This window comes from Sander lucioperca, chromosome 21 (genome assembly GCF_008315115.2).
Source record: "Sander lucioperca isolate FBNREF2018 chromosome 21, SLUC_FBN_1.2, whole genome shotgun sequence".
In the NCBI taxonomy this organism is placed as follows: Eukaryota; Metazoa; Chordata; class Actinopteri; order Perciformes; family Percidae; genus Sander; species Sander lucioperca.
The window spans coordinates 20520683-20545554 of record NC_050193.1 but is presented as its reverse complement, the minus strand read 5'-3'; the positions used below and the strand labels follow the sequence as shown (position 1 = coordinate 20545554).

The 24872-nt window shown below is 42.6% G+C and overlaps 2 protein-coding genes across 2 annotated transcripts in view; both read left to right on the top strand.

Moving 5' to 3' along the window:
• Positions 1-7045, top strand: part of LOC116035211 (interferon a3-like) — a 9783-nt gene extending 2738 nt beyond the window's left edge. Inside the window, exons 2-4 of the mRNA XM_031278190.2 lie at positions 1486-1638; positions 1754-1825; positions 6930-7045. Of these exons, the coding sequence (XP_031134050.1) occupies positions 1486-1638; positions 1754-1825; positions 6930-7034 (330 nt within the window). The 3' untranslated portion in view covers positions 7035-7045. The remainder of the gene's footprint in view (positions 1-1485; positions 1639-1753; positions 1826-6929) is intronic.
• An 11830-nt stretch (positions 7046-18875) lies between these two features.
• On the top strand, positions 18876-21624 carry LOC116035208 (interferon beta-like). Its single transcript, XM_031278184.1, has 5 exons — positions 18876-19015; positions 19615-19707; positions 19897-20058; positions 20465-20536; positions 21499-21624. Exons 1-5 carry the CDS (start codon positions 18887-18889, stop codon positions 21622-21624), a joined length of 582 nt encoding a protein of 193 aa, XP_031134044.1. The 5' UTR covers positions 18876-18886.
• The last annotated feature ends 3248 nt before the right edge of the window (positions 21625-24872 follow it).

Below are 24872 nucleotides of genomic sequence, written 5' to 3'. Positions count from 1 at the left end.
ATGTTCTGTAGATGTTCTGTAGATGGTCTGTAGATGTTCTGTAGATGATCTGTAGATGTTCTGTAGATGTTCTGTAGATGTTCTGTAGATGGTCTGTAGATGATCTGTAGATGTTCTGTAGATGATCTGTAGATGTTCTGTAGATGTTCTGTACATGTTCTGTAGATGGTCTGTAGATGTTCTGTAGATGTTCTGTAGATGGTCTGTAGATGTTCTGTAGATGTTCTGTACATGTTCTGTAGATGGTCTGTAGATGGTCTGTAGATGTTCTGTAGATGTTCTGTACATGTTCTGTAGATGGTCTGTAGATGTTCTGTAGATGATCTGTAGATGTTCTGTAGATGTTCTGTAGATGGTCTGTAGATGTTCTGTACATGTTCTGTAGATGATCTGTAGATGTTCTGTAGATGTTCTGTAGATGATCTGTAGATGGTCTGTAGATGGTCTGTAGATGTTCTGTAGATGTTCTGTAGATGATCTGTAGATGGTCTGTAGATGTTCTGTAGATGATCTGTAGATGTTCTGTAGATGTTCTGTAGATGATCTGTAGATGATCTGTAGATGTTCTGTAGATGTTCTGTAGATGATCTGTAGATGATCTGTAGATGTTCTGTAGATGATCTGTAGATGTTCTGTAGAGGTTCTGTAGATGTTCTGTAGATGTTCTGTAGATGGTCTGTAGAGGTTCTGTAGATGTTCTGTAGATGTTCTGTAGATGGTCTGTAGATGTTCTGTAGATGTTCTGTAGATGGTCTGTAGAGGTTCTGTAGATGTTCTGTAGATGTTCTGTAGATGATCTGTAGATGTTCTGTAGATGATCTGTAGATGTTCTGTAGAGGTTCTGTAGATGTTCTGTAGATGTTCTGTAGATGGTCTGTAGATGTTCTGTAGATGGTCTGTAGATGTTCTGTAGATGTTCTGTAGATGTTCTGTAGATGTTCTGTAGATGGTCTGTAGAGGTTCTGTAGATGTTCTGTAGATGGTCGGTAGATGGTTTGAATGAATAAATAAAGTGTGAAGATGCGGAGCGTGAAGTGACGTGTTGTCTTTCTGTTTCAGGGCACTGAGTTTTCTAACAACAGCCAACCATACTTTCCTTACAAGTTCTACAAACAGATAAAAAAACACACGGTAACTACCTGTCTGTCTGTCTGTCTATCTGTCTGTCTGTCTGTCTGTCTGCCTGTCTGTCTGCCTGTCTACCTGTCTGCCTGTCTGACATGTCTATGTCTCCGTCTGTCCGTCTCTCTGCCTGTCTGTCTGTCTGTCTGTCGGGTCTCTCTGCCTGTCTGTCTCTCTGTCTGACCTGTCTCTCTCTCTGCCTGTCTGTCTCTCTGACCTGTCTTTCTGCCTGTCTGACCTGTCTGTCTCTGCCTGTCTGTCTGACATGTCTGTCTCTCTGCCTGTCTGCCTGACTTGTCTGTCTGTCTGTCTCTCTGGCTGTCTGTCTGACCTGTCTGTCTCTCTGCCTGTCTGTGTCTCCAGGTGGACTCCCAGCTGGTTTTTATCAGAGACAGTCTGGAGCTGATTGAAGGTCTCTATCTCCATAACGACCACTCCTCCGTTGCCTGGGATACGAACAGGACGGCTAGCTTCCTTTCGACGCTGAAGAGTCAGAGAAAAGGGATCAGCAGATGTGTGAGTAGAGACACCTTCTTCTAACTACACTGATACTTCAAGTCCTGTTGGACTTTCAGACTCTACAACTTCATTTCAGGACAGGAAGTGATGTGAGCTGTGTTTGTGTCTGCAGCTTTCGACGAAGAGGAGAGCAGACAGCCGACTGAGGAAATACTACCGGAGACTGGAGACTCTGCTCCACACGGTGAGAACAAGTACTGGAAGTACTGACTGGAGGTAGTAGCACTGTGAGAACAAGTACTGGAAGTACTGACTGGAGGTAGTAGCACTGTGAGAACAAGTACTGGAAGTACTGACTGGAGGTAGTAGCACTGTGAGAACAAGTACTGCAGTACTGACTGGAGTTAGTAGCACAGTGAGAACAAGTACTGCAGTACTGACTGCAGTTAGTAGCACAGTGAGAACAAGTACTGCAGTACTGACTGCAGTTAGTAGCACTGTGAGAACAAGTACTGCAGTACTGACTGGAGTTAGTAGCACAGTGAGAACAAGTACTGCAGTACTGACTGGAGTTAGTAGCACAGTGAGAACAAGTACTGCAGTACTGACTGCAGTTAGTAGCACTGTGAGAACAAGTACTGCAGTACTGACTGCAGTTAGTAGCACTGTGAGAACAAGTACTGCAGTACTGACTGCAGTTAGTAACACAGTGAGAAGAAGTACTGCAGTACTGACTGCAGTTAGTAGCACTGTGAGAACAAGTACTGGAAGTACTGACTGGAGGTAGTAGCACTGTGAGAACAAGTACTGGAAGTACTGACTGCAGTTAGTAGCACTGTGAGAACCAGTACTGTAAGTACTGACTGCAGTTAGTAGCACAGTGAGAACAAGTACTGCAGTACTGACTGCAGTTAGTAGCACAGTGAGAAGAAGTACTGCAGTACTGACTGCAGTTAGTAGCACAGTGAGAAGAAGTACTGCAGTACTGACTGCAGTTAGTAGCACTGTGAGAAGAAGTACTGCAGTACTGACTGCAGTTAGTAGCACAGTGAGAAGAAGTACTGCAGTACTGACTGCAGTTAGTAGCACAGTGAGAAGAAGTACTGCAGTACTGACTGCAGTTAGTAGCACAGTGAGAAGAAGTACTGCAGTACTGACTGCAGTTAGTAGCACAGTGAGAAGAAGTACTGCAGTACTGAGAAGAAGTACTGCAGTACTGACTGCAGTTAGTAGCACTGTGAGAAGAAGTACTGCAGTACTGACTGCAGTTAGTAGCACAGTGAGAAGAAGTACTGCAGTACTGACTGCAGTTAGTAGCACAGTGAGAACAAGTACTGCAGTACTGACTGCAGTTAGTAGCACTGTGAGAACAAGTACTGCAGTACTGACTGCAGTTAGTAACACAGTGAGAAGAAGTACTGCAGTACTGACTGCAGTTAGTAGCACTGTGAGAAGAAGTACTGCAGTACTGACTGGAGGTAGTAGCACTGTGAGAACAAGTACTGGAAGTACTGACAGCAGTTAGTAGCACTGTGAGAACCAGTACTGTAAGTACTGACTGCAGTTAGTAGCACAGTGAGAACAAGTACTGCAGTACTGACTGCAGTTAGTAGCACTGTGAGAAGAAGTACTGCAGTACTGACTGCAGTTAGTAGCACTGTGAGAAGAAGTACTGCAGTACTGACTGCAGTTAGTAGCACTGTGAGAAGAAGTACTGCAGTACTGACTGCAGTTAGTAGCACAGTGAGAAGAAGTACTGCAGTACTGACTGCAGTTAGTAGCACAGTGAGAAGAAGTACTGCAGTACTGACTGCAGTTAGTAGCACTGTGAGAAGAAGTACTGCAGTACTGACTGCAGTTAGTAGCACTGTGAGAACAAGTACTGCAGTACTGACTGCAGTTAGTAACACAGTGAGAAGAAGTACTGCAGTACTGACTGCAGTTAGTAGCACTGTGAGAACAAGTACTGGAAGTACTGACTGGAGGTAGTAGCACTGTGAGAACAAGTACTGGAAGTACTGACTGCAGTTAGTAGCACTGTGAGAACCAGTACTGTAAGTACTGACTGCAGTTAGTAGCACAGTGAGAACAAGTACTGCAGTACTGACTGCAGTTAGTAGCACAGTGAGAAGAAGTACTGCAGTACTGACTGCAGTTAGTAGCACAGTGAGAAGAAGTACTGCAGTACTGACTGCAGTTAGTAGCACTGTGAGAAGAAGTACTGCAGTACTGACTGCAGTTAGTAGCACAGTGAGAAGAACTACTGCAGTACTGACTGCAGTTAGTAGCACAGTGAGAAGAACTACTGCAGTACTGACTGCAGTTAGTAGCACAGTGAGAAGAAGTACTGCAGTACTGACTGCAGTTAGTAGCACTGTGAGAAGAAGTACTGCAGTACTGACTGCAGTTAGTAGCACTGTGAGAAGAAGTACTGCAGTACTGACTGCAGTTAGTAACACAGTGAGAAGAAGTACTGCAGTACTGACTGCAGTTAGTAGCACAGTGAGAAGAAGTACTGCAGTACTGACTGCAGTTAGTAGCACAGTGAGAAGAAGTACTGCAGTACTGACTGCAGTTAGTAGCACAGTGAGAAGAAGTACTGCAGTACTGACTGCAGTTAGTAGCACAGTGAGAAGAAGTACTGCAGTACTGACTGCAGTTAGTAGCACAGTGAGAAGAAGTACTGCAGTACTGACTGCAGTTAGTAGCACTGTGAGAACAAGTACTGGAAGTACTGACTGGAGGTAGTAGCACTGTGAGAACAAGTACTGGAAGTACTGACTGCAGTTAGTAGCACTGTGAGAACCAGTACTGTAAGTACTGACTGCAGTTAGTAGCACAGTGAGAACAAGTACTGCAGTACTGACTGCAGTTAGTAGCACAGTGAGAAGAAGTACTGCAGTACTGACTGCAGTTAGTAGCACAGTGAGAAGAAGTACTGCAGTACTGACTGCAGTTAGTAGCACTGTGAGAAGAAGTACTGCAGTACTGACTGCAGTTAGTAGCACAGTGAGAAGAAGTACTGCAGTACTGACTGCAGTTAGTAGCACAGTGAGAAGAACTACTGCAGTACTGACTGCAGTTAGTAGCACAGTGAGAAGAAGTACTGCAGTACTGACTGCAGTTAGTAGCACTGTGAGAAGAAGTACTGCAGTACTGACTGCAGTTAGTAGCACTGTGAGAAGAAGTACTGCAGTACTGACTGCAGTTAGTAACACAGTGAGAAGAAGTACTGCAGTACTGACTGCAGTTAGTAGCACAGTGAGAAGAAGTAATGCAGTACTGACTGCAGTTAGTAGCACAGTGAGAAGAAGTACTGCAGTACTGACTGCAGTTAGTAGCACAGTGAGAAGAAGTACTGCAGTACTGACTGCAGTTAGTAGCACAGTGAGAAGAAGTACTGCAGTACTGACTGCAGTTAGTAGCACAGTGAGAAGAAGTACTGCAGTACTGACTGCAGTTAGTAGCACTGTGAGAAGAAGTACTGCAGTACTGACTGCAGTTAGTAGCACTGTGAGAAGAAGTACTGCAGTACTGACTGCAGTTAGTAGCACTGTGAGAAGAAGTACTGCAGTACTGACTGCAGTTAGTAGCACAGTGAGAAGAAGTACTGCAGTACTGACTGCAGTTAGTAGCACAGTGAGAAGAAGTACTGCAGTACTGACTGCAGTTAGTAGCACTGTGAGAAGAAGTACTGCAGTACTGACTGCAGTTAGTAGCACAGTGAGACGAAGTACTGCAGTACTGACTGCAGTTAGTAGCACTGTGAGAAGAAGTACTGCAGTACTGACTGCAGTTAGTAGCACTGTGAGAAGAAGTACTGCAGTACTGACTGCAGTTAGTAGCACTGTGAGAAGAAGTACTGCAGTACTGACTGCAGTTAGTAGCACAGTGAGAAGAAGTACTGCAGTACTGACTGCAGTTAGTAGCACAGTGAGAACAAGTACTGCAGTACTGACTGCAGTTAGTAGCACTGTGAGAACAAGTACTGCAGTACTGACTGCAGTTAGTAACACAGTGAGAAGAAGTACTGCAGTACTGACTGCAGTTAGTAGCACTGTGAGAAGAAGTACTGCAGTACTGACTGGAGGTAGTAGCACTGTGAGAACAAGTACTGGAAGTACTGACTGCAGTTAGTAGCACTGTGAGAACAAGTACTGGAAGTACTGACTGGAGGTAGTAGCACTGTGAGAACAAGTACTGGAAGTACTGACTGGAGGTAGTAGCACTGTGAGAACAAGTACTGCAGTACTGACTGGAGTTAGTAGCACAGTGAGAACAAGTACTGCAGTACTGACTGGAGTTAGTAGCACAGTGAGAACAAGTACTGCAGTACTGACTGCAGTTAGTAGCACTGTGAGAACAAGTACTGCAGTACTGACTGGAGTTAGTAGCACAGTGAGAACAAGTACTGCAGTACTGACTGCAGTTAGTAGCACAGTGAGAAGAACTACTGCAGTACTGACTGCAGTTAGTAGCACAGTGAGAAGAAGTACTGCAGTACTGACTGCAGTTAGTAGCACAGTGAGAAGAAGTACTGCAGTACTGACTGCAGTTAGTAGCACTGTGAGAAGAAGTACTGCAGTACTGACTGCAGTTAGTAGCACTGTGAGAAGAAGTACTGCAGTACTGACTGCAGTTAGTAGCACTGTGAGAAGAAGTACTGCAGTACTGACTGCAGTTAGTAGCACAGTGAGAAGAAGTACTGCAGTACTGACTGCAGTTAGTAGCACTGTGAGAAGAAGTACTGCAGTACTGACTGCAGTTAGTAGCACTGTGAGAAGAAGTACTGCAGTACTGACTGCAGTTAGTAGCACAGTGAGAAGAAGTACTGCAGTACTGACTGCAGTTAGTAGCACAGTGAGAAGAAGTACTGCAGTACTGACTGCAGTTAGTAGCACTGTGAGAAGAAGTACTGCAGTACTGACTGCAGTTAGTAGCACTGTGAGAAGAAGTACTGCAGTACTGACTGCAGTTAGTAGCACAGTGAGAAGAAGTACTGCAGTACTGACTGGAGTTAGTAGCACAGTGAGAAGAATTACTGCAGTACTGACTGCAGTTAGTAGCACAGTGAGAAGAAGTACTGCAGTACTGACTGCAGTTAGTAGCACAGTGAGAAGAAGTACTGCAGTACTGACTGCAGTTAGTAGCACTGTGAGAAGAAGTACTGCAGTACTGACTGCAGTTAGTAGCATGTGTCTCTTCGTAGTTTGTCTTGTTTGAAGCTGATGAACTTCTCTGGGCTTGTTGCTGTTCTGAGTTGTAGCTTCATGTTGAATCACGTATTAGACGTCTCTTTGGATCAAAGTATCAGCTACGTGTAATGTAAAACTGTAATGTGTTTTCAGGGAGGCAGCAGTGCATCCTGGGAGATGATCCGGGTGGTGACTTACGGGCACCTGCATCAGCTGGACCTGCTGGTGAACTTCATGGTGAAACAGCAGAAGCACTGACACCACAGCTCCCCCCAGCAGTACTGACACCACAGCTCCCCCCAACATTGACCCAGCAGTACTGACACCACGGTCTCCCCCCAACATGGACCCAGCAGTACTGACACCACAGCTCCCCCCAACATGGACCCAGCAGTACTGACACCACAGCTCCCCCCCAACATGGACCCAGCAGTACTGACACCACAGCTCCCCCCAACATGGACCCAGCAGTACTGACACCACAGTCTCCCCCCAACATGGACCCAGCAGTACTGACACCACGGTCTCCCCCCAACATGGACCCAGCAGTACTGACACCACAGCTCCCCCCAACATGGACCCAGCAGTACTGACACCACAGCTCCCCCCAACATGGACCCAGCAGTACTGACACCACAGCTCCCCCCAGCAGTACTGACACCACAGCTCCCCCCAACATTGACCCAGCAGTACTGACACCACGGTCTCCCCCCAACATGGACCCAGCAGTACTGACACCACAGCTCCCCCCAACATGGATCCAGCAGTACTGGCACCACAGCTCCCCCCAACATGGACCCAGCAGTACTGACACCACAGTCTCCCCCCAACATGGACCCAGCAGTACTGACACCACAGCTCCCCCCAACATGGACCCAGCAGGACTGACACCACAGCTCCCCCCAACATGGACCCAGCAGTACTGGCACCACAGCTCCCCCCAACATGGACCCAGCAGTACTGACACCACAGCTCCCCCCAACATGGACCCAGCAGTACTGACACCACAGTCTCCCCCCAACATGGACCCAGCAGTACTGACACCACAGCCCCCCCCCAACATGGACCCAGCAGTACTGACACCACAGCTCCCCCCAACATGGACCCAGCAGTACTGACACCACAGTCTCCCCCCAACATGGACCCAGCAGTACTGACACCACGGTCTCCCCCCAACATGGACCCAGCAGTACTGACACCACAGCTCCCCCCAACATGGACCCAGCAGTACTGACACCACAGCTCCCCCCAACATGGACCCAGCAGTACTGACACCACAGCTCCCCCCAACATTGACCCAGCAGTACTGACACCACGGTCTCCCCCCAACATGGACCCAGCAGTACTGACACCACAGCTCCCCCCAACATGGACCCAGCAGTACTGGCACCACAGCTCCCCCCAACATGGACCCAGCAGTACTGACACCACAGCTCCCCCCAACATGGACCCAGCAGTATTGGCACCACAGCTCCCCCCAACATGGACCCAGCAGTACTGACACCACAGCTCCCCCCAACATGGACCCAGCAGTACTGACACCACAGCTCCCCCCAACATGGACCCAGCAGTACTGACACCACAGTCTCCCCCCAACATGGACCCAGCAGTACTGACACCACGGTCTCCCCCCAACATGGACCCAGCAGTACTGACACCACAGCTCCCCCCAACATGGACCCAGCAGTACTGACACCACAGCTCCCCCCAGCAGTACTGACACCACAGCTCCCCCCAACATTGACCCAGCAGTACTGACACCACGGTCTCCCCCCAACATGGACCCAGCAGTACTGACACCACAGCTCCCCCCAACATGGACCCAGCAGTACTGGCACCACAGCTCCCCCCAACATGGACCCAGCAGTACTGACACCACAGCTCCCCCCAACATGGACCCAGCAGTACTGACACCACAGTCTCCCCCCAACATGGACCCAGCAGTACTGACACCACGGTCTCCCCCCAACATGGACCCAGCAGTACTGACACCACAGCTCCCCCCAACATTGACCCAGCAGTACTGACACCACAGCTCCCCCCAACATGGACCCAGCAGTACTGGCACCACAGTCTTCAACATACAGTCATACAACAGGATAGTCTATATATCAATGATCTTCTTACTGATGTTAGTCTATATCCATGACGTTCCACTTCAGGGATTGTTCCGGTGCCGCCGGATGTCTGTCTCCTTCCTCTGTCTCTGTGTTGGCGTTCTAACCTCTGGTGGATTTGTGAGGACTATGGTTAACTGCTCCTCAGATCTCTGCAGGGTAAATCCAGACAGCTAGCTAGACTATCTGTCCAATCTGAGTTTTCTGTTGCATGACTAAAACTACTTTTGAACGTACACATGTTCCACCAAAACAAGTTCCTTCCTGAGACTATTTAGCAGAGGCACCGTGGCTCCGTCCGGAGCTTAGTCTCACCCATGATGATTGTGATTGGTTTAAAGAAATGCCAATAAACCAGAGCACATTTTACTCCTATCCAGGAATGCTGTATGGACTAGCCAGACCTTCCTCTGCGCTCTGTGGAGGAAGGTCTGGACCTGAGAGACTACCCAAACATGGATGCTGATTCTTTGACTATTTATTTATTTATCATGTTTCTATTTATGAACACAGTTTTGTATTTTGTATGTACAGACTCTGAGTCTGATTTGACTTGAAAACATTTTGATAACTGACAAACATACTGTATTTCTTATTCTATTTATTCATTTATTTTTTATACATTTTTAATTGTTCATTAATTTTTTAATCCTGTTGTCTAAGTCAAAGATGGTATTACTGTTGTTATTTTACTGATCTGTGAAATATTTTTACATAAATAAAGTTAACTTAAACTCCGCTGGGAGGGGCTTTAAATATTATATATATAAATAAAATATATATCTCTTTTATTTATTTAGTTTTGTTTTACTTGAAATCACGAAACATTAAAAAAATGCAGACGTTTACTCGACATGAAGCTGAAAACGTGTTTACTGCTGAAACTGAAATAAACAAGATGACCATAATATAACTTGGACTTGATTTATTACTGTGAACTCATATCAAAGCTTTGTTCACATTAACCCTCCTAAACCTGCCGGCAGTTTGAAAGTCCCCGTGTGTACTACTGACATCAATGAATCTGAAAACAGTGACGTCACCACTTCCTTTGAAAATAAAAGCAGAAGAGTTTCACTTTTACACTTTTTCTCAATTGCTAAAACACAATTTTTGAAAATTGCTCCATTTTCTGAAAACATTAAACAAAAAAACTCATCTTCAAGCACTATTTACAAAACCTCTGACTCCTCTTGCAAAATTAAACTTTCGCCCCAAAACAGTTTGACCTGTGTTCAAAATCAAACACTGCTCTTACAGCTTTTCTCAAATGCTAAAAGACTAAAACCCATTGGCTGAACAAAGTTCTGTTGCCTGAACTCATTTAGCTAATTGTGCAGTCTGTTGTCAGTACCTTAAACCATCACATGGTAAAACACAATTTGCAGATCTCACTCAGACTTTTCAGCAAAACTCTAAACACATTCTCATTCTCAAAACACATTCTCATCTCTAATGCTCATGTCATCCATACTGGTCAACACAAGTAGCAACAATCAAATACAACTAGAGAACACATGGCATTGATTGAACACAACCACTCATAATTGATTTCACTTGTTTCAAATGATGTGACACAACCAATATAAGCCAGTTCAGAGAGCAGAGAGGTTGTTGAAGGTGGGAAGGACAAAGTCTGAGAATGGATAGAAGAAACGATGTGAGAGGACGAGGACGAGTGTGTATGCGAGGTGTCAGGGCTGGATACGGCACACAAGAGGCTTCTTCCCCCGGTGCCTCAGGAGGGACAATATTTCTTGTGATGTGGACAAAGTGCTCTGGCCTGACCCAGCCCAAAGACAAGAAGAAGCACATTGATCACATGTTTACTCCTTTGATTTTTGTCCCTTTTAGTATTGTATACTGTAGTACAGTGCATTGTAGGCTGTATACTGTAGTACAATATATATATATATATATATATATATATATATATATATATATATATATATATATATATATATATATATATAGTATACAGGCTGTATACTGTACAATGAACACATTGTATGACCCTGAACATTATGCTTTCCAACAGTACTGACTGCTCAATAGATTTTGACTGGTTTCAGTTTCATATCAGCAAAGAATTACAAGAATTACAGTATCACAGAGACAAAGGACAAGTTTGTGAGATGCAGGGTACAGTACTGTAAAAATAGGGATACAAAAAAAAATTTCAAAGAGCAAAGCAGAGCAGTAATTTCGGATCAATTTTGAGCTATTATGATAGAACATGTTTTCGTTCATCTAAAAACAATGAGGGAAAAATATGAAATTTGTTTTGAGGTTAACAATGTACTCTACGTGTGTAGATGTGTTTTCTATTTTTTGGTGTATTGTTTACTGACTGCTTGATAGTGTATATCATTTTGATCATTTTGTTTATGATTTGAGAGCAGTGTTTGATTTTGAACACAGGTCAAACTGTTTTGAGGCGAAAGTTTCATTTTGCAAGAGGAGTCGGAGGTTTTGTAAATAGTGCTTGAAGATGAGGTTTTGTGTTTAATGTTTTCAGAAAATGGAGCAATTTTCAGTAATTGTGTTTTAGCAATTCAGAAAAACTGTAAATCATAAACAACGTGATCAAAATGATATACACTATCAAGCAGTCAGTAAACAATACACAAAAAATAGAAAACACATTGTTCAAAACATATAGTTCTCAGGGAGAAGTAAATTTTTAATCTCAAAACAAATTTCATATTTTTCCGTCATTGTCTTTAGATGAACGAAAACATGTTCTATCATATAGCTCAAAATTGATCAAAAATTACTACTGCAATTATTTTTGTTCTTCCTCCTCCTTGTACCCCTATTTTTACAGTACTGTACCCTGCATCTCACAAACTCTGTCTCTGTGATACTGTAATTCTTGTTCTTTGTTGATATGAACCTGCAACCAGTCAACATCTATTGAGCAGTCACTACTGTTACTGTAACAAATGGAAAGCACAGTGTTAAGGGCCATACAATTTGCTCATTGTACAGAATACAGCATACAATGGACTGTACTACAGTATACAATACTACGTAAAAAGGGACAAAAATCAAAGGAGTAAACATGTGATCAATGTGCTTCTTCTTGTCTTTGGGCTGGGTCAGGCCAGAGCACTTTGTCCACATCACAAGAAATATTGTCCCTCCTGAGGCACCGGGGGAAGAAGCCTCTTGTGTGCCGTATCCAGCCCTGACACCTCGCATACACACTCGTCCTCATCTTCTCACATCGTTTCTTCTATCCATTCTCAGACTTTCTCCTTCCCACCTTCAACAACCTCTCTGCTCTCTGAACTGGCTTATATTGGTTGAGTCACATCATTTGAAACAAGTGAAATCAATTATGAGTGGTTGTGTTCAATCAATGCCATGTGTTCTCTAGTTGTATTTGATTGTTGCCCCTTGTGTTGACCAGTATGGATGACATGTGCATTAGAGATGAGAATGTGTTTAGAGTTTTGCTGAAAAGTCTGAGTGAGATCTGCAAATTGTGTTTTACCATGTGATGGTTTAAGGTACTGACAACAGACTGAACAATTAGCTAAATGAGTTCAGGCAACAGAACTTTGTTCAGCCAATGGGTTTTAGTCTTTTAGCAATTGAAAATAACTGTAATATCTTACTGTTTTTTTATGAAACTATATCTACGCGTCCATATTTATTTACATTTCAATCTAAATCATTCAAAATAATGACTTATATTCATTCAAAGAAAAATTGTCAGCTTTTACTTTGAAAGAGCCGTGCAGGAAGTAATCTGACGCAGCTGTTTGGAAAATGAAAGTGGAGAGAAACATTCCCACAATAACGACACAAAACTTAATTTTAATATATATTTACAGAATTCATTTTTGTGTGTGTGTGTGTGTGTGTTTATGTGTGTGTGTGTGTGTGTGTGTGTTTGTCTGTGTGTGTGTGTGTGTTTATGTGTGTGTGTGTGTGTGTGTGTGTGTGTGTTTGTGTGTGTGTGTGTGTCTGTGTGTCTGTGTCTGTATGTGTGTATGTGTGTGTGTGTGTGTGTGTGTGTGTGTGTGTGTGTGTGTTTGTGTGTGTGTGTGTGTGTGTGTGTGTGTGTCTGTGTGTCTGTGTCTGTATGTGTGTATGTGTGTGTGTGTGTGTGTGTGTGTGTGTGTGTGTGTGTGTGTGTGTGTTTGTCTGTGTGTGTGTGTGTGTGTGTGTGTGTGTGTGTGTGTGTGTGTGTGTGTGTGTGTGTGTGTGTGTGTCTGTGTCTGTATGTGTGTTTGTCTGTGTGTGTGTGTGTGTGTGTGTGTGTGTGTCTGTGTCTGTATGTGTGTATGTGTGTGTGTGTGTGTGTGTGTGTGTGTGTGTGTGTGTGTGTGTGTGTGTCTTGTTTTGCACATCCTGCACTAACCCATGCAGCCTCTTCTTTCTTTCTTAATGTTATTGAGTTATACGTGTGTTGTTTGTTTCTGTATTTATTGTTTGTTTATTTCATTTTAATGTGTAAATATGTTTTTAATTGTGCACCATAAACCACAGCAAAGTCCCAGTAAGTGCTACTTACCTGGCAATAAATCTATTCAGATTCTGAAATCTTTTCTGAAATGTTTCTGGTCACGTTGCAGATTCAGATTTCACTCACAAAACATCCCGATGAAAACAAGATGCGTCATTACATCAGAGTTCAGACCTTTGTAACCCAGATGAAGTGATGGAAACAGAGAGACAGAGAGACAGAGAAACAGAGAGACAGGGAGTCCTCCCTAAAGCGGCGGCCATGTGGAAACTGAGGAGGACTTTCCTGTCACATTTCTGCCCAAACTGAGAGTGATTAAGAGGATTCTCAGAGAAACCCTGAGAGAGTTACGCTGCAGCGCTTCCTTCCTGTTGTCACAGACGCTCGCTGTCTTCATTCTTTCTTTTCTGTCTAAATGTAAACTCAGCCGGACTTCCTGCCTCACCTCGTCTCTTCGCTGTAAACGTAAACTGAAGATGTGTTTGGGGTTAAACCGCTTTCCCCCCGCCCCGACAACTTTTACTCTGATTCAGAAACCATTCAGAAGTCACAACGGAACCTAAGAAATCCTCCGTCAGGGGGAAAGAAAGTTGATGATGCAGTACATGTTGAACCCTCACGTTATCTTTAAATTAGGCTTTAGTTTGCAGTCATTTTGGGTTTTATTATTGTTTATAATTTTATATGAGTAATATAAGAAGTTTTCTGGAGAAAAGATTTGACTTTAAATAACAAAATAAACATAATCTCTACATTAAAACATGTATTCATGAAAACAGATGATCTGGTAACTTGTTATATGAATATAAATTCATTATAATAATATTATAGTAATATGTGGAGAGATAATCTGACCCTAAAGGGAGAAAAGTTGAAGTTTGCTTTTTAGAATTGTAGAAGCCTGTGGAGGAATCGAGAGTGCTTAAGGTGTCTAAAAAAGCTTCAAAAGCACATTAAAAGTGGTTAATTAGCATCTGAGAATATCCTGACGAACACCCAAATCTCTACAGACCCTGAACTCACCATCCAACAGTTATCAGCAGACTCAAACCCAACCTGTGAAAGTTTCCTCTCCGGGAGGACATGTTTTCATATTTTACATCTGCGACAGATGAGCTCTATATATATCTATATCTGTCTGAAGTGGAGATGTGTTTTATTTATTTATTATTTATTTATTTATTTATTTAATCTTTGTCCCTGATAATTATTTAAAGGTTTCAGACATTTAGTTTTCCATCAAAAGAAGAAAACATTTGAATTTTGTTCTGTCCTCTGAACATAAAAGAAGATAAGAAATCGGAATGCACAACTTCTTCTTAAAAACAGCCAAGACAGCTTTCTTTCTTTCTTTCTTTCTTTCTTTCTTTTTTTCTTTCTTTCTTTCTTTCTTACATAGTTAGTTAATTACATAGTTTCTTTCTTTCTTTCTTTTTGCCTAACTTTTTTCTCTGTGACATTTAAATAAATATATTTATATAAATATATTTACATAAATATATTAAATGTAATTACAGTCCATTACATTCAGAATGTTTCACTCGCAGACTGGCACCCTGTGGGGGAGGGGGGGAGGGTAGAGGGGTATTAAAAGGGAAATTTCCAAATTTCATAGAATTTTCTTCTTTGATTTTGCTTTGAAGACATCAGAGTTTCACTTTCTTCCGTCCAGGACGGAGCTTTATTTAAACCACAAGATGAACGCCACACAGATCATCACAACCACAACTACCAGACAGAGCACTACAGAACCAGGTCTACAACAAGCTGCAGCCAGATCACAACCAGAGACCCAGAGACAGAGACAGAACCTGCAGGACCCACAGAGACACACAGCATCACAACCAGTTCCAGAACCAGGTCTACAACAACCTGCAGCCAGACAGGACCAGAACCTGCAGATCATCAGCACCACAACACCCAGAGACATCCAGATCCACAGAGAGCAGAACCTGCAGAACATCTCCCTCTCTCGGTGAGTTCCTTTCAACATTAGATCTGATCTAAGATGCTGTAACATCTGGGAGTAGCTGGCAGTAATCTGTTGGCTGGCTGGTATAAATATTTAGTTGATTCTGAACCCAAAGTGTTCATCATCAGTTCACAGTTTCTCTCGGCGCTTTGCTACATTTACTGAAACAAACTTACTATCCTCAAAACTCTGAGTACAATCCTCACGCCGCGTGTTTTTGGTTTACATTCCTTTATTTATAAAGGACAGCGCACATTAATCAACATGAGTCCAACATGGCAGGTCGATGCTGTTAGCTACAGAAACACAACGCATGAAACAAGAAGACATAGAGACACGCACAATGACACAAGCACCAGATCACACCAGATCACACCGATATATTAAACGATATATTGTGCATTTCTAGTTAAAGCACAGACAGAAACACTAGCAGCCACTAACGTGTGCAGTCTATCATCGGACAGCTTTTACAACAACACCATATAACTGGTTTGTGTCTAATATATATATATATATATATATATATATATATATATATATATATATATATATATATATAATATGTGTGTGTGTGAGACAGGTTATTGTGATTATTGGTTGCTCTATTTAGCATGCAGGGATTTACACCATGAACATGTGTTTGGATTCATTTGAGAGAAATATGATTTAAATATAGAGGAATGCAAACTGATCTGCAATGCTTACTCGGTGCATTAAAGTAAACGCTGTTTGTGGGGTGTAGGAAACACTATGATCTGCATCAAGGTCCAAACACACGTCACTGGAAGATGTGACGACTGAACTGAAGAAGTTTGGAGATTTGGAGTTTAAGATGTGAGAAATGTTCCAAAGCTACAGAGACAAACTGTAATAATGTTAATAATAATATATTAGTACTGGTACTGCAGTAGAGGGTCTGAGTAGTTTAGAGGCTGTGTTGTCGTGTTTTCAGACTCTGAACTCCAACAAACCGACAACAGAACTAGTACCGGCATTATGCATCATATGTTTAATTATGCCAATGAGGTATTATCTAATTAAATACGTGCAAATTATGATGTTTGGATAGAAAACTCTCCCACTCTAAAAGCTATATTACAACACTTTATTTTAGACAAATTGTATACATTTATCTACTATATTAGACAAATATTACAAAGTTAAGACTGCTAAACTCATTTCAAGTAACTTCCGAGGCTCGCCGTTACGTGAAGACCATTTATTACCATGCAGATTTCCACGCAGCGAGTTTCCTCGTCCAGCGCGGCGGTCACAAACATCGAAGGGAAACATGAGTCAGCAGACAGAAACATGAGTCAACAGTTTCCTTTCAGAGCCGGAGAGTCTCACCGAGTCTCACTTTATAGTATTATTAGATATTATTATATTACTTTGTATGTGTGTGTGTGTGTGTGTGTGTGTGTGTGTGTGTGTAGTATTATTATGATTATGAATGCGTGAGTATTTTATTTCCAGAGAAATGAAACCTGTCTCTGTAATATTTCCCCCTCTAATGTTTCGATCTGGAAAACTCAGCGAGGGGAAACATGTTCGTATGTGACAAACCGCCAGCGTCATCATCATCAAATAGATATATTTATATGTATATATATATATATATAAGCGATGATATTTACCGTTCAGTCTTGAGTTTGATCTGCAGCGGCTGAGACTCTCAAAGGTCAGGGGTTGTCTTTCTTCTTAAACTCTGATCCCTTTATGGTTTCTATTCATTTAGATATGAATAAATATTAGAGCTGCAAAGATTCATCCATCAGTTATTAAGAGTAACTAACTAACTTTGATAATCCATCGATCAGTTTGAGACATTTCTTTATGATAAATCAGGTAATCTTGGGTGATACCAGCTTGTTAAATATGAATATGTTCTAGTTTCTTCTCTCCTCTGGGGCAGGACACTGAGTCCTCCTTCCTCTCATCCTTCCTTCCTTCTCTCCCTTTCTTTCCTTCCCTTCCTCCTTCCCTACTGCATCCTTTCTTCAGTCTTCTTTCCTTCCTTATTTATTCTTCCTTTCCTTTCCTCCTCTTCTTTCCTTCCCTACCTTCTTCTTCTTTAATACTGAAGCTGCAGAAACTAACCTAACACTAACCCTGTCAACGTTGTGTGTAGCCCTGATAAATAATAATAATATTAATATTTAAACAAACTACAGACGGATGTAAACTTTGATTAGATCTAATTAAATGTCATCATTTAGTGAAGTAAAAAGAGATTCTCGTCAGGAAGACATATTAAAAGTAATAAATGCTACAGAAACTTTTCTGGTGACTTACTGAAAGTTAAAACAATAACTAAATTTATGTTTTATGAACTATAATAATAATAATAATAATAATAATAATAATAATAATAAAGTAATAATAGGCTGTCTGACTGCCCTGTGAGCGTATGGATCAATGTGTTGACTGGAACCTGTCAGGGCCTGCCGGTCCTGGTCCCGGTCCAGGGCTCTGTGGTCTGGATCAGAGCCTCGGGCCTCCGTGACACACATAGCTACACCGCCTCTGATTGGTTCTCACAGCCAGCCAATCTGCTGCTCTTTGTTCCAGGTAACTGCTCTTACCTGAAGCTGCCGGAGCAGAAACTATTCCAGCATCAGAATCAGAACCAGAACCAGAACCAGAACCAGGATCATCTGAAGATCAGGATCAGGACTCCCTTCACAGAAGATTACCTTGTAAGTACATTCTGAATTTAATCATTCAGTTCATCGAAGCTAAAATATATAATACTGGTATATGGTATAATGGTTGTTTTTTTTTACATAGTGTTTTCTCTTAGTTTGTGGAAGACTTGGATGCAGTTATCTGGTAGGGGGTTGAGGGGTTAAATTGCATTTTTTTTTTTATTGAAAATGCAATTTGAGATAATTTGGGACCATTATTATCTCCATATCTGTGTCTGAAACATTGGGAAAGCTAGAGCAGATAATACATAAATAACTGTCAGAAAGCTTAGAGACAAACGTGATGAGGAAGTTGAACTACAATCAGTAAATCTGAGTATTTCATAGTGTTGATGTTTAGATTGATTTGAGTTTAATTTGGCTACTGTAGAGAAACTCAGAGACTTTTCTTTCTCTGTTGACTCTTTAAAATCAGGTGATTTACTGTTTTAAACTGGAGTGTGGATGACCTGTCTGAACTTTATATGCATGTATTACCATGTGGTTTTAAATGCACTCTTTGTGTGTTTTATGAAAAGCACTTCTGATTTTTTTTCTGTGAAAATAACGATATCCATGAGTTTTATTTCCTAATTTACTTACATATATGTGTATGAAACATTGGAAAAGCTAGAGCAGATAATAAATAAATAACGAGTGTAAACACAAAATGATGTCATCATTCTCTCGGTCCGTGGGGGAGCCCTTGGTGATGATATGATTTAAACGGACCGATAGCCAATCAGGAACTGAGTTGCTGCTCGATGTATTTGACTGTTTTTTTTCCCGACTCTGCCGCTTTTTGACATTTCTTCAAACGTTTTTTTAAAAGATCCACCAGAACCATCAGAACCATGGTAACCATGGCAACGTTGTTGGTCCTCCTGCACCTCTGTGGCATCCAGCTGATGGCGGATGCCAGGCCGACTTGTTCGCTGCCGGGGAAGTTGGTCCAGTCGGCCCATCACCTGCTTAGAGACCTGGTACACACTCTACTTACCCCATAACCCCCTAACTCACACTCTACTCTTTATTTACTCTCCATCTCTATCTATCTCTAACTATCTCTATCTATCTCTAACTATCTCTAACAATGTCTAACTATCTCTATCTATATCTATCTCTAACTATTTCTTATTATCTCTAACAATCTCTATCTATCTCTATCTATCTCTATCTCTAACAATCTCTAACTATCTCTAACAATCTCTATATCTATCTATCTCTAACAATCTCTATCTATCTCTACCTATCTCTAACTATCTCTTACTATCTAACTTCTAAAGTTTTCATTTTCAGCTCGAAGGTTGTTGTTGTTGTTTCGTGAAGAGAAACGGAGTTTGAGAACAGAACCCCTCCCAGAGAGGAAGGAGGAACTGTTCCAGACTCTGTATCATCTGATAATTAGTTCCTCTTCAGATCACATCTTTGACTTCCAACAAAACTAACTTCTTCGGCTCTTCTGACTCACAACAGTTCACTTCAACTGCTTTCAGTGTTTTAACTATTTCACATTTTCAAAGGCGAGCTTTAGCGTTGGCTTAGCATTAGCTGCTGTTAAACGTTTTCCTGTTTCCTGTAGGGGGGGCCGTTTCCTGCCCACTGCCTACGCTACAACAGCAACATCTCCTTTCCATACTCCGCCTTCCCTGCTGCCACAGCCAATCACCTGCAGGTAACCCTCTAACCTCATTGGAGCCTCTCAACCAATCACAGAGCTGCTGCTTGGAAACACTGACATGTTATAGAGTTATATGTACGAGTTGTTGGTTTCTGTAATAATGTTGAAATATGTTTGAATGTTTGCACCAACAACCTTGTTACCTGCTGTAAATCTCTTTCTGATTCTGATTGGTTCCTGCAGTGCCGCCAAACATTGTGGGTAGTATATGAGTCCCTGCAGGAGGCGGACCTAATGTTTGAAGATTATGAGTTACCTGTCGGAGAGGGCGGAGTCACCTGGGACGACCAGAAACTCACCAAGTTCAGACACCTGCAGACCCGCCTGCAGGAGGACGGAGACTGTGTGAGTTTAAACTTTATTAACAATATCAGACCCTAACAGAGGAAAAACTTAGTGTAACCTTGTTCTTTCCAACCTGGACCCTGTTGTCCATGTTTTATGGTCTAAGTGACTGACAGGAACAACCATCTTTGAAACGGAGACTCTGACTCTGGGTTAAAGGATGTATCCAACATATTCTATGATATGTACCAAAACTAATGCACAACAATACATATGACATGGTCACATCACACCAAACGACCAGTTAAGATCAGAAAGAGATGGTGGTTTGGGTTAACACAGAGATCCTCTTTGAGTATTACATGCTGAACACCTGTCTGGTATGTCACATGACCTGTCTCTCTCTGACCTGTCTGTCTCTGACCTGTCTCTCTCTGACCTGTCTGTCTCTCTCATCTGTCTCCAGTTGTCCAGTGTTGATGATTCAGGAACTTTATCTTCTTACTTCAGCAATGTGACAGCAGTTATACAGCAGCAGGTAATCACACACACACACACACACACACACACACACACACACACACACACACACACACAGACACACAGACACACATACACACACACACACAGACACACACACACACACACACATACACACACAGAGACACACACACACACACACACACACAGACACACAAACACACACAGACAGACATACACACAGACACACACACACACACACACACACACACACACACACACACACACACAGAGACACACACACACACACACACACACACACAGACACACAGACACACATACACACACACACAGACACACACACACACACACACACACACACACACACATACACACACAGAGACACACACACACACACACACACACACACACACACACACACACACACAAACACACACAGACAGACATACACACAGACACACACACACACACACACACACACACACACACACACACACACTGTCTCTCTTTGTCTCTGTGTCTCTTTGTCTCTGACTGTGTCGCTGTCTCTCTGTCTCATTGTCTCTGTGTCTCTGTGTCTCTTTGTCTCTGACTGTGTCGCTGTCTCTCTGTCTCATTGTCTCTGTGTCTCTGTGTCTCTGTGTCTCTGACTGTGTCGCTGTCTCTCTGTCTCTTTGTCTCTGTGTCTCTGACTCTCTCTGTCTCTGTGTCTCTGACTGTGTCTCTGTCTCTGTGTCTCTGTCTCTGTGTCTCTTTGTCTCTGTGTCTCTGACTCTATGTCTCTGACTCTCTCTGACTCACTGTCTCTGTGTCTCTGACTCTCGCTGTCTCTTTGTCTCTGTGTTTCTGTCTCTCTTTGTCTCTGACTCCCTCTGTCTCTCTGTGTCTCTGACTCCCTCTGTCTCTCTGTGTCTCTGACTCCCTCTGTGTCTCTGTCTCTGTGTCTCTGTCTCTCTTTGTCTCTGACTCCCTCTGTGTCTCTGTCTCTGTGTCTCTCAGGACAGTGCAGCCTGTGGTTGGATGGTTCTGAGGAGAGATCTGACCGAGGTCCTAAGGTCCGCCCTGACGCTGCACCACGGCTGCTTCACCTGGACCAACAAGACCACCGATGGCCCCACCCACTGAGAGACCAGACTTTATGACCTTATGTTTTTATTTATTCATCTATTTATTTACATATTTATTTATTTATTTATTAAAACAATGTTGTTATTTATATACTTTTATACTTTTCATATTTCATAAATTATCTTTTATATTCATACTCTGCTGTTCTGATTGTCTCAATAATGTTCTATATAATCCGATTAAAGCATCATGAAAAAAAACATTGGTGACAGTTTGACCTTTACTCCACTTTAATACACACACACACACACACACACACACAAACACACACACACATTAACCCTTACAGGCACCAAACCTTCCACTCTCGTTCCTCTCCACATTCTGAAGGTTTCTACACAAATCCCTTTTAAACATTTGAAATGTTCAGTTAGAAAAATGCCCTTCTGACATTTTAACATCAGTGTGTATTAGATGGAATCTGACAGAGTAGACAGCAGCAGGAAGAAAATGATCTTTACTTTGGCAATCCGTCGACAGTTGACATCAACACGTAGGGAACGTTGTGCTCTTTCTAGGAATGTGCTAAGGGAAGCAAACAGACTTTCCCTCCAAGTGAAGGAGTGCCAACTACCTTCCTCACTGCCTCCTGCAGGAACTCATATCTCTCTACTCATTCATACTTTCACACAGAAACTCCATTCACACATCTTCCAGACGGTCTGGGTCATAGTCCATGTCTGAACTTTGGACAAAGAAGCTTTAATCACGGAGAACATTTCTGCAGACAATTAAACTAAAATAGAAACAAGGTAATCAGTGAGTCACTGCACAGCTGAGTCACAATGTTTACTGTCTGTGTGTGTGTGTGTGTGTGTGTGTCTGTGTGTATGTGTCAGTACCTGTCGGTTAGAAAACTGTTTTAAACACTGTTTTTTTTTAAAAGCTATAAAATTGAATATGAAACACCCAAAATTCATTAATTCATTCACAGTCATTAATGTTGGGTTCCATACAACGTACACGCATATATTCAAGTTATTTTTGCGGGCAATTTGGTTGAAAGAAACTGATTGGTGACATACCAAACATTGACGAGGTTTTGATTTGAAGACTCCAGCATGTCAGACTGAGACTTGGGCTCTCTGTGCTCGTCCCGTCTCCTGGTTTTACCAGCGCTGAGTTGGAGGTAGAAACTGACATATAGCTCATTTTAAATCTAACCTTTAAACTTATTCATTTAGAATGGCTTTTAACACGTAGTAGCGTTGTGACATTCTCCGTTTTTTCTGCTTTCATGTATTCTTCTGATTTTACTGTAAGTTGTTAACTCCTGCTGTAAAGTTCTGAATGAATACATGTTGATTGATTTAAACATGTTATTAGACACGTTATTGACGTCTCTTGACTCTGCAGAGTCAGCAGAGCTGTTTTACTTTCCCTTTCAGACTTTAAACACACTGCAGCGCCGAGTTGTAATATCTCTCTCTGACTAACCAGGAATACCTCCCACATATGTTCATCATCCCGCTGTGACTCCACGTGGAGATTAAAAACCAGACGCACTGTCAGAAAACTCTCCAGGAAAAACAAACGTAATGTAATAAATAATCAGATAATCATGAGTCACATTAAAGAGACGGCTATGAATCATTTAAAGTGGCAATCTGTAATTTAAAGATAGTTATTATTTTCTAACTGTGCATACTTCAATGTGACTCAGGATGAGTGAGTGAGTGAGTGAGGGAGTGAGTGAATGAGTGAGTGAGTGAGTGACTGAGTGGGTGGGTGGGTGAGTGAGTGAGTGAGTGAGTGAGTGGGTGAGTAGGTGAGTGAGTGAGTGAGTGAGTGACTGAGTGGGTGGGTGGGTGAGTGAGTGAGTGAGTGAGTGAGTGAGTAGGTGAGTGAGTGAGTGAGTGAGTGGGTGGGTGGGTGAGTGAGTGAGTGAGTGAGTGAGTGAGTGGGTGAGTGAGTGAGTGAGTGAATGAGTGAGTGAGTGAGTGAGTGAGTGACTGAGTGACTGACTGGGTGAGTGAGTGAGTGAGTGAGTGAGTGAGTGAGTGAGTGAGTGGGTGAGTGAGTGGGTGAGTGAGTGAGTGAGTGAGTGGGTGAGTGAGTGAGTGAGTGAATGAGTGAGTGAGTGAGTGACTGACTGGGTGAGTGAGTGAGTGAGTGAGTGAGTGAGTGAGTGAGTGAGTGGGTGAGTGAGTGGGTGAGTGAGTGAGTGGGTGAGTGAGTGAGTGAGTGAGTGAGTGAGTGAGTGAGTGTTGACAGGACGCTGTGGTCCGTCCTGATCTTCTCACGGATTGGTTAGATTGGGAAGTTGAATGTGAGAAACATTTGGAGGTAAAGAAGGAGTTTAATCTGATATTCTGCTGCCAGAAGCAGCTTAAAGCTTTAATCATTTCATTTGGGGGTGGCAGTAGCTCAGTCCATAGGGAGTTGGGTTGGGAACCGGAGGGTCGCCGGTTCAAGTCCCACGGACCAAGTACGGAGTGTGGAGTGTGGATTGGTAGCTGGAGAGATGCCAGTTCACCTCCTGGGCACTGTCAGGTGCTCTTGAGCAAGGCACCGTACCCCCCCCAACCGCTCAGGGCTCTGGTCCAGCACTGGCACACAGCCCACTCACTCTGACATCTTTCCATTTGTGCATGAATAGGTCCTGAGCATGGGTGTGTATTTCAGGCCTGTGTGTAGTGATTTCTAACAAACAGAGTGTAAATTGTAATTTGCCCACTGGGGATCAATAAATAGTATAAATAAATAAATCAACAACTGACTGGTTTAATTCAGAGAAAGCAGAAAATGATCTGACAGGTTTACTAACGGTCCCAATCCAACGGTGTTCCCCCATCATGCACCTGTTATCTGCTTTGAGTTCAGATTTATTAAAAGTCTTTAAAGGGGAACTTTGTGTTTGTGTCTCATGAAACATGGAGGAAGAGGATGAGTTAACCGGTCTGGAGACAGGCCTGGGAGCGCGTCAGGATGCCCCAGTCACCGCTGGGTAATGTGGCTGAAAGGGAAGTTTGGTGGTTACTGCTGGAGCTGCTGCCTCCGAGACCTGATCCTGGAGAAGAGGGGGAAGACAGATGGACAAACAATGGTTATTAAAATGATGAAAGAACCACAGACTTTATGGACTTAGCTGTATTATCAGACAAAACAAAGAAACAGACTGTACAGAGCTGAGCTTCTTACTAAAACTAACAACTGTAGCACCATTTAACTCACAGAGTGAGTGTTAACATTAATTAATTAATTAATTAATTAATTAAAAATAAAAAATTAATTAAATGGAACAC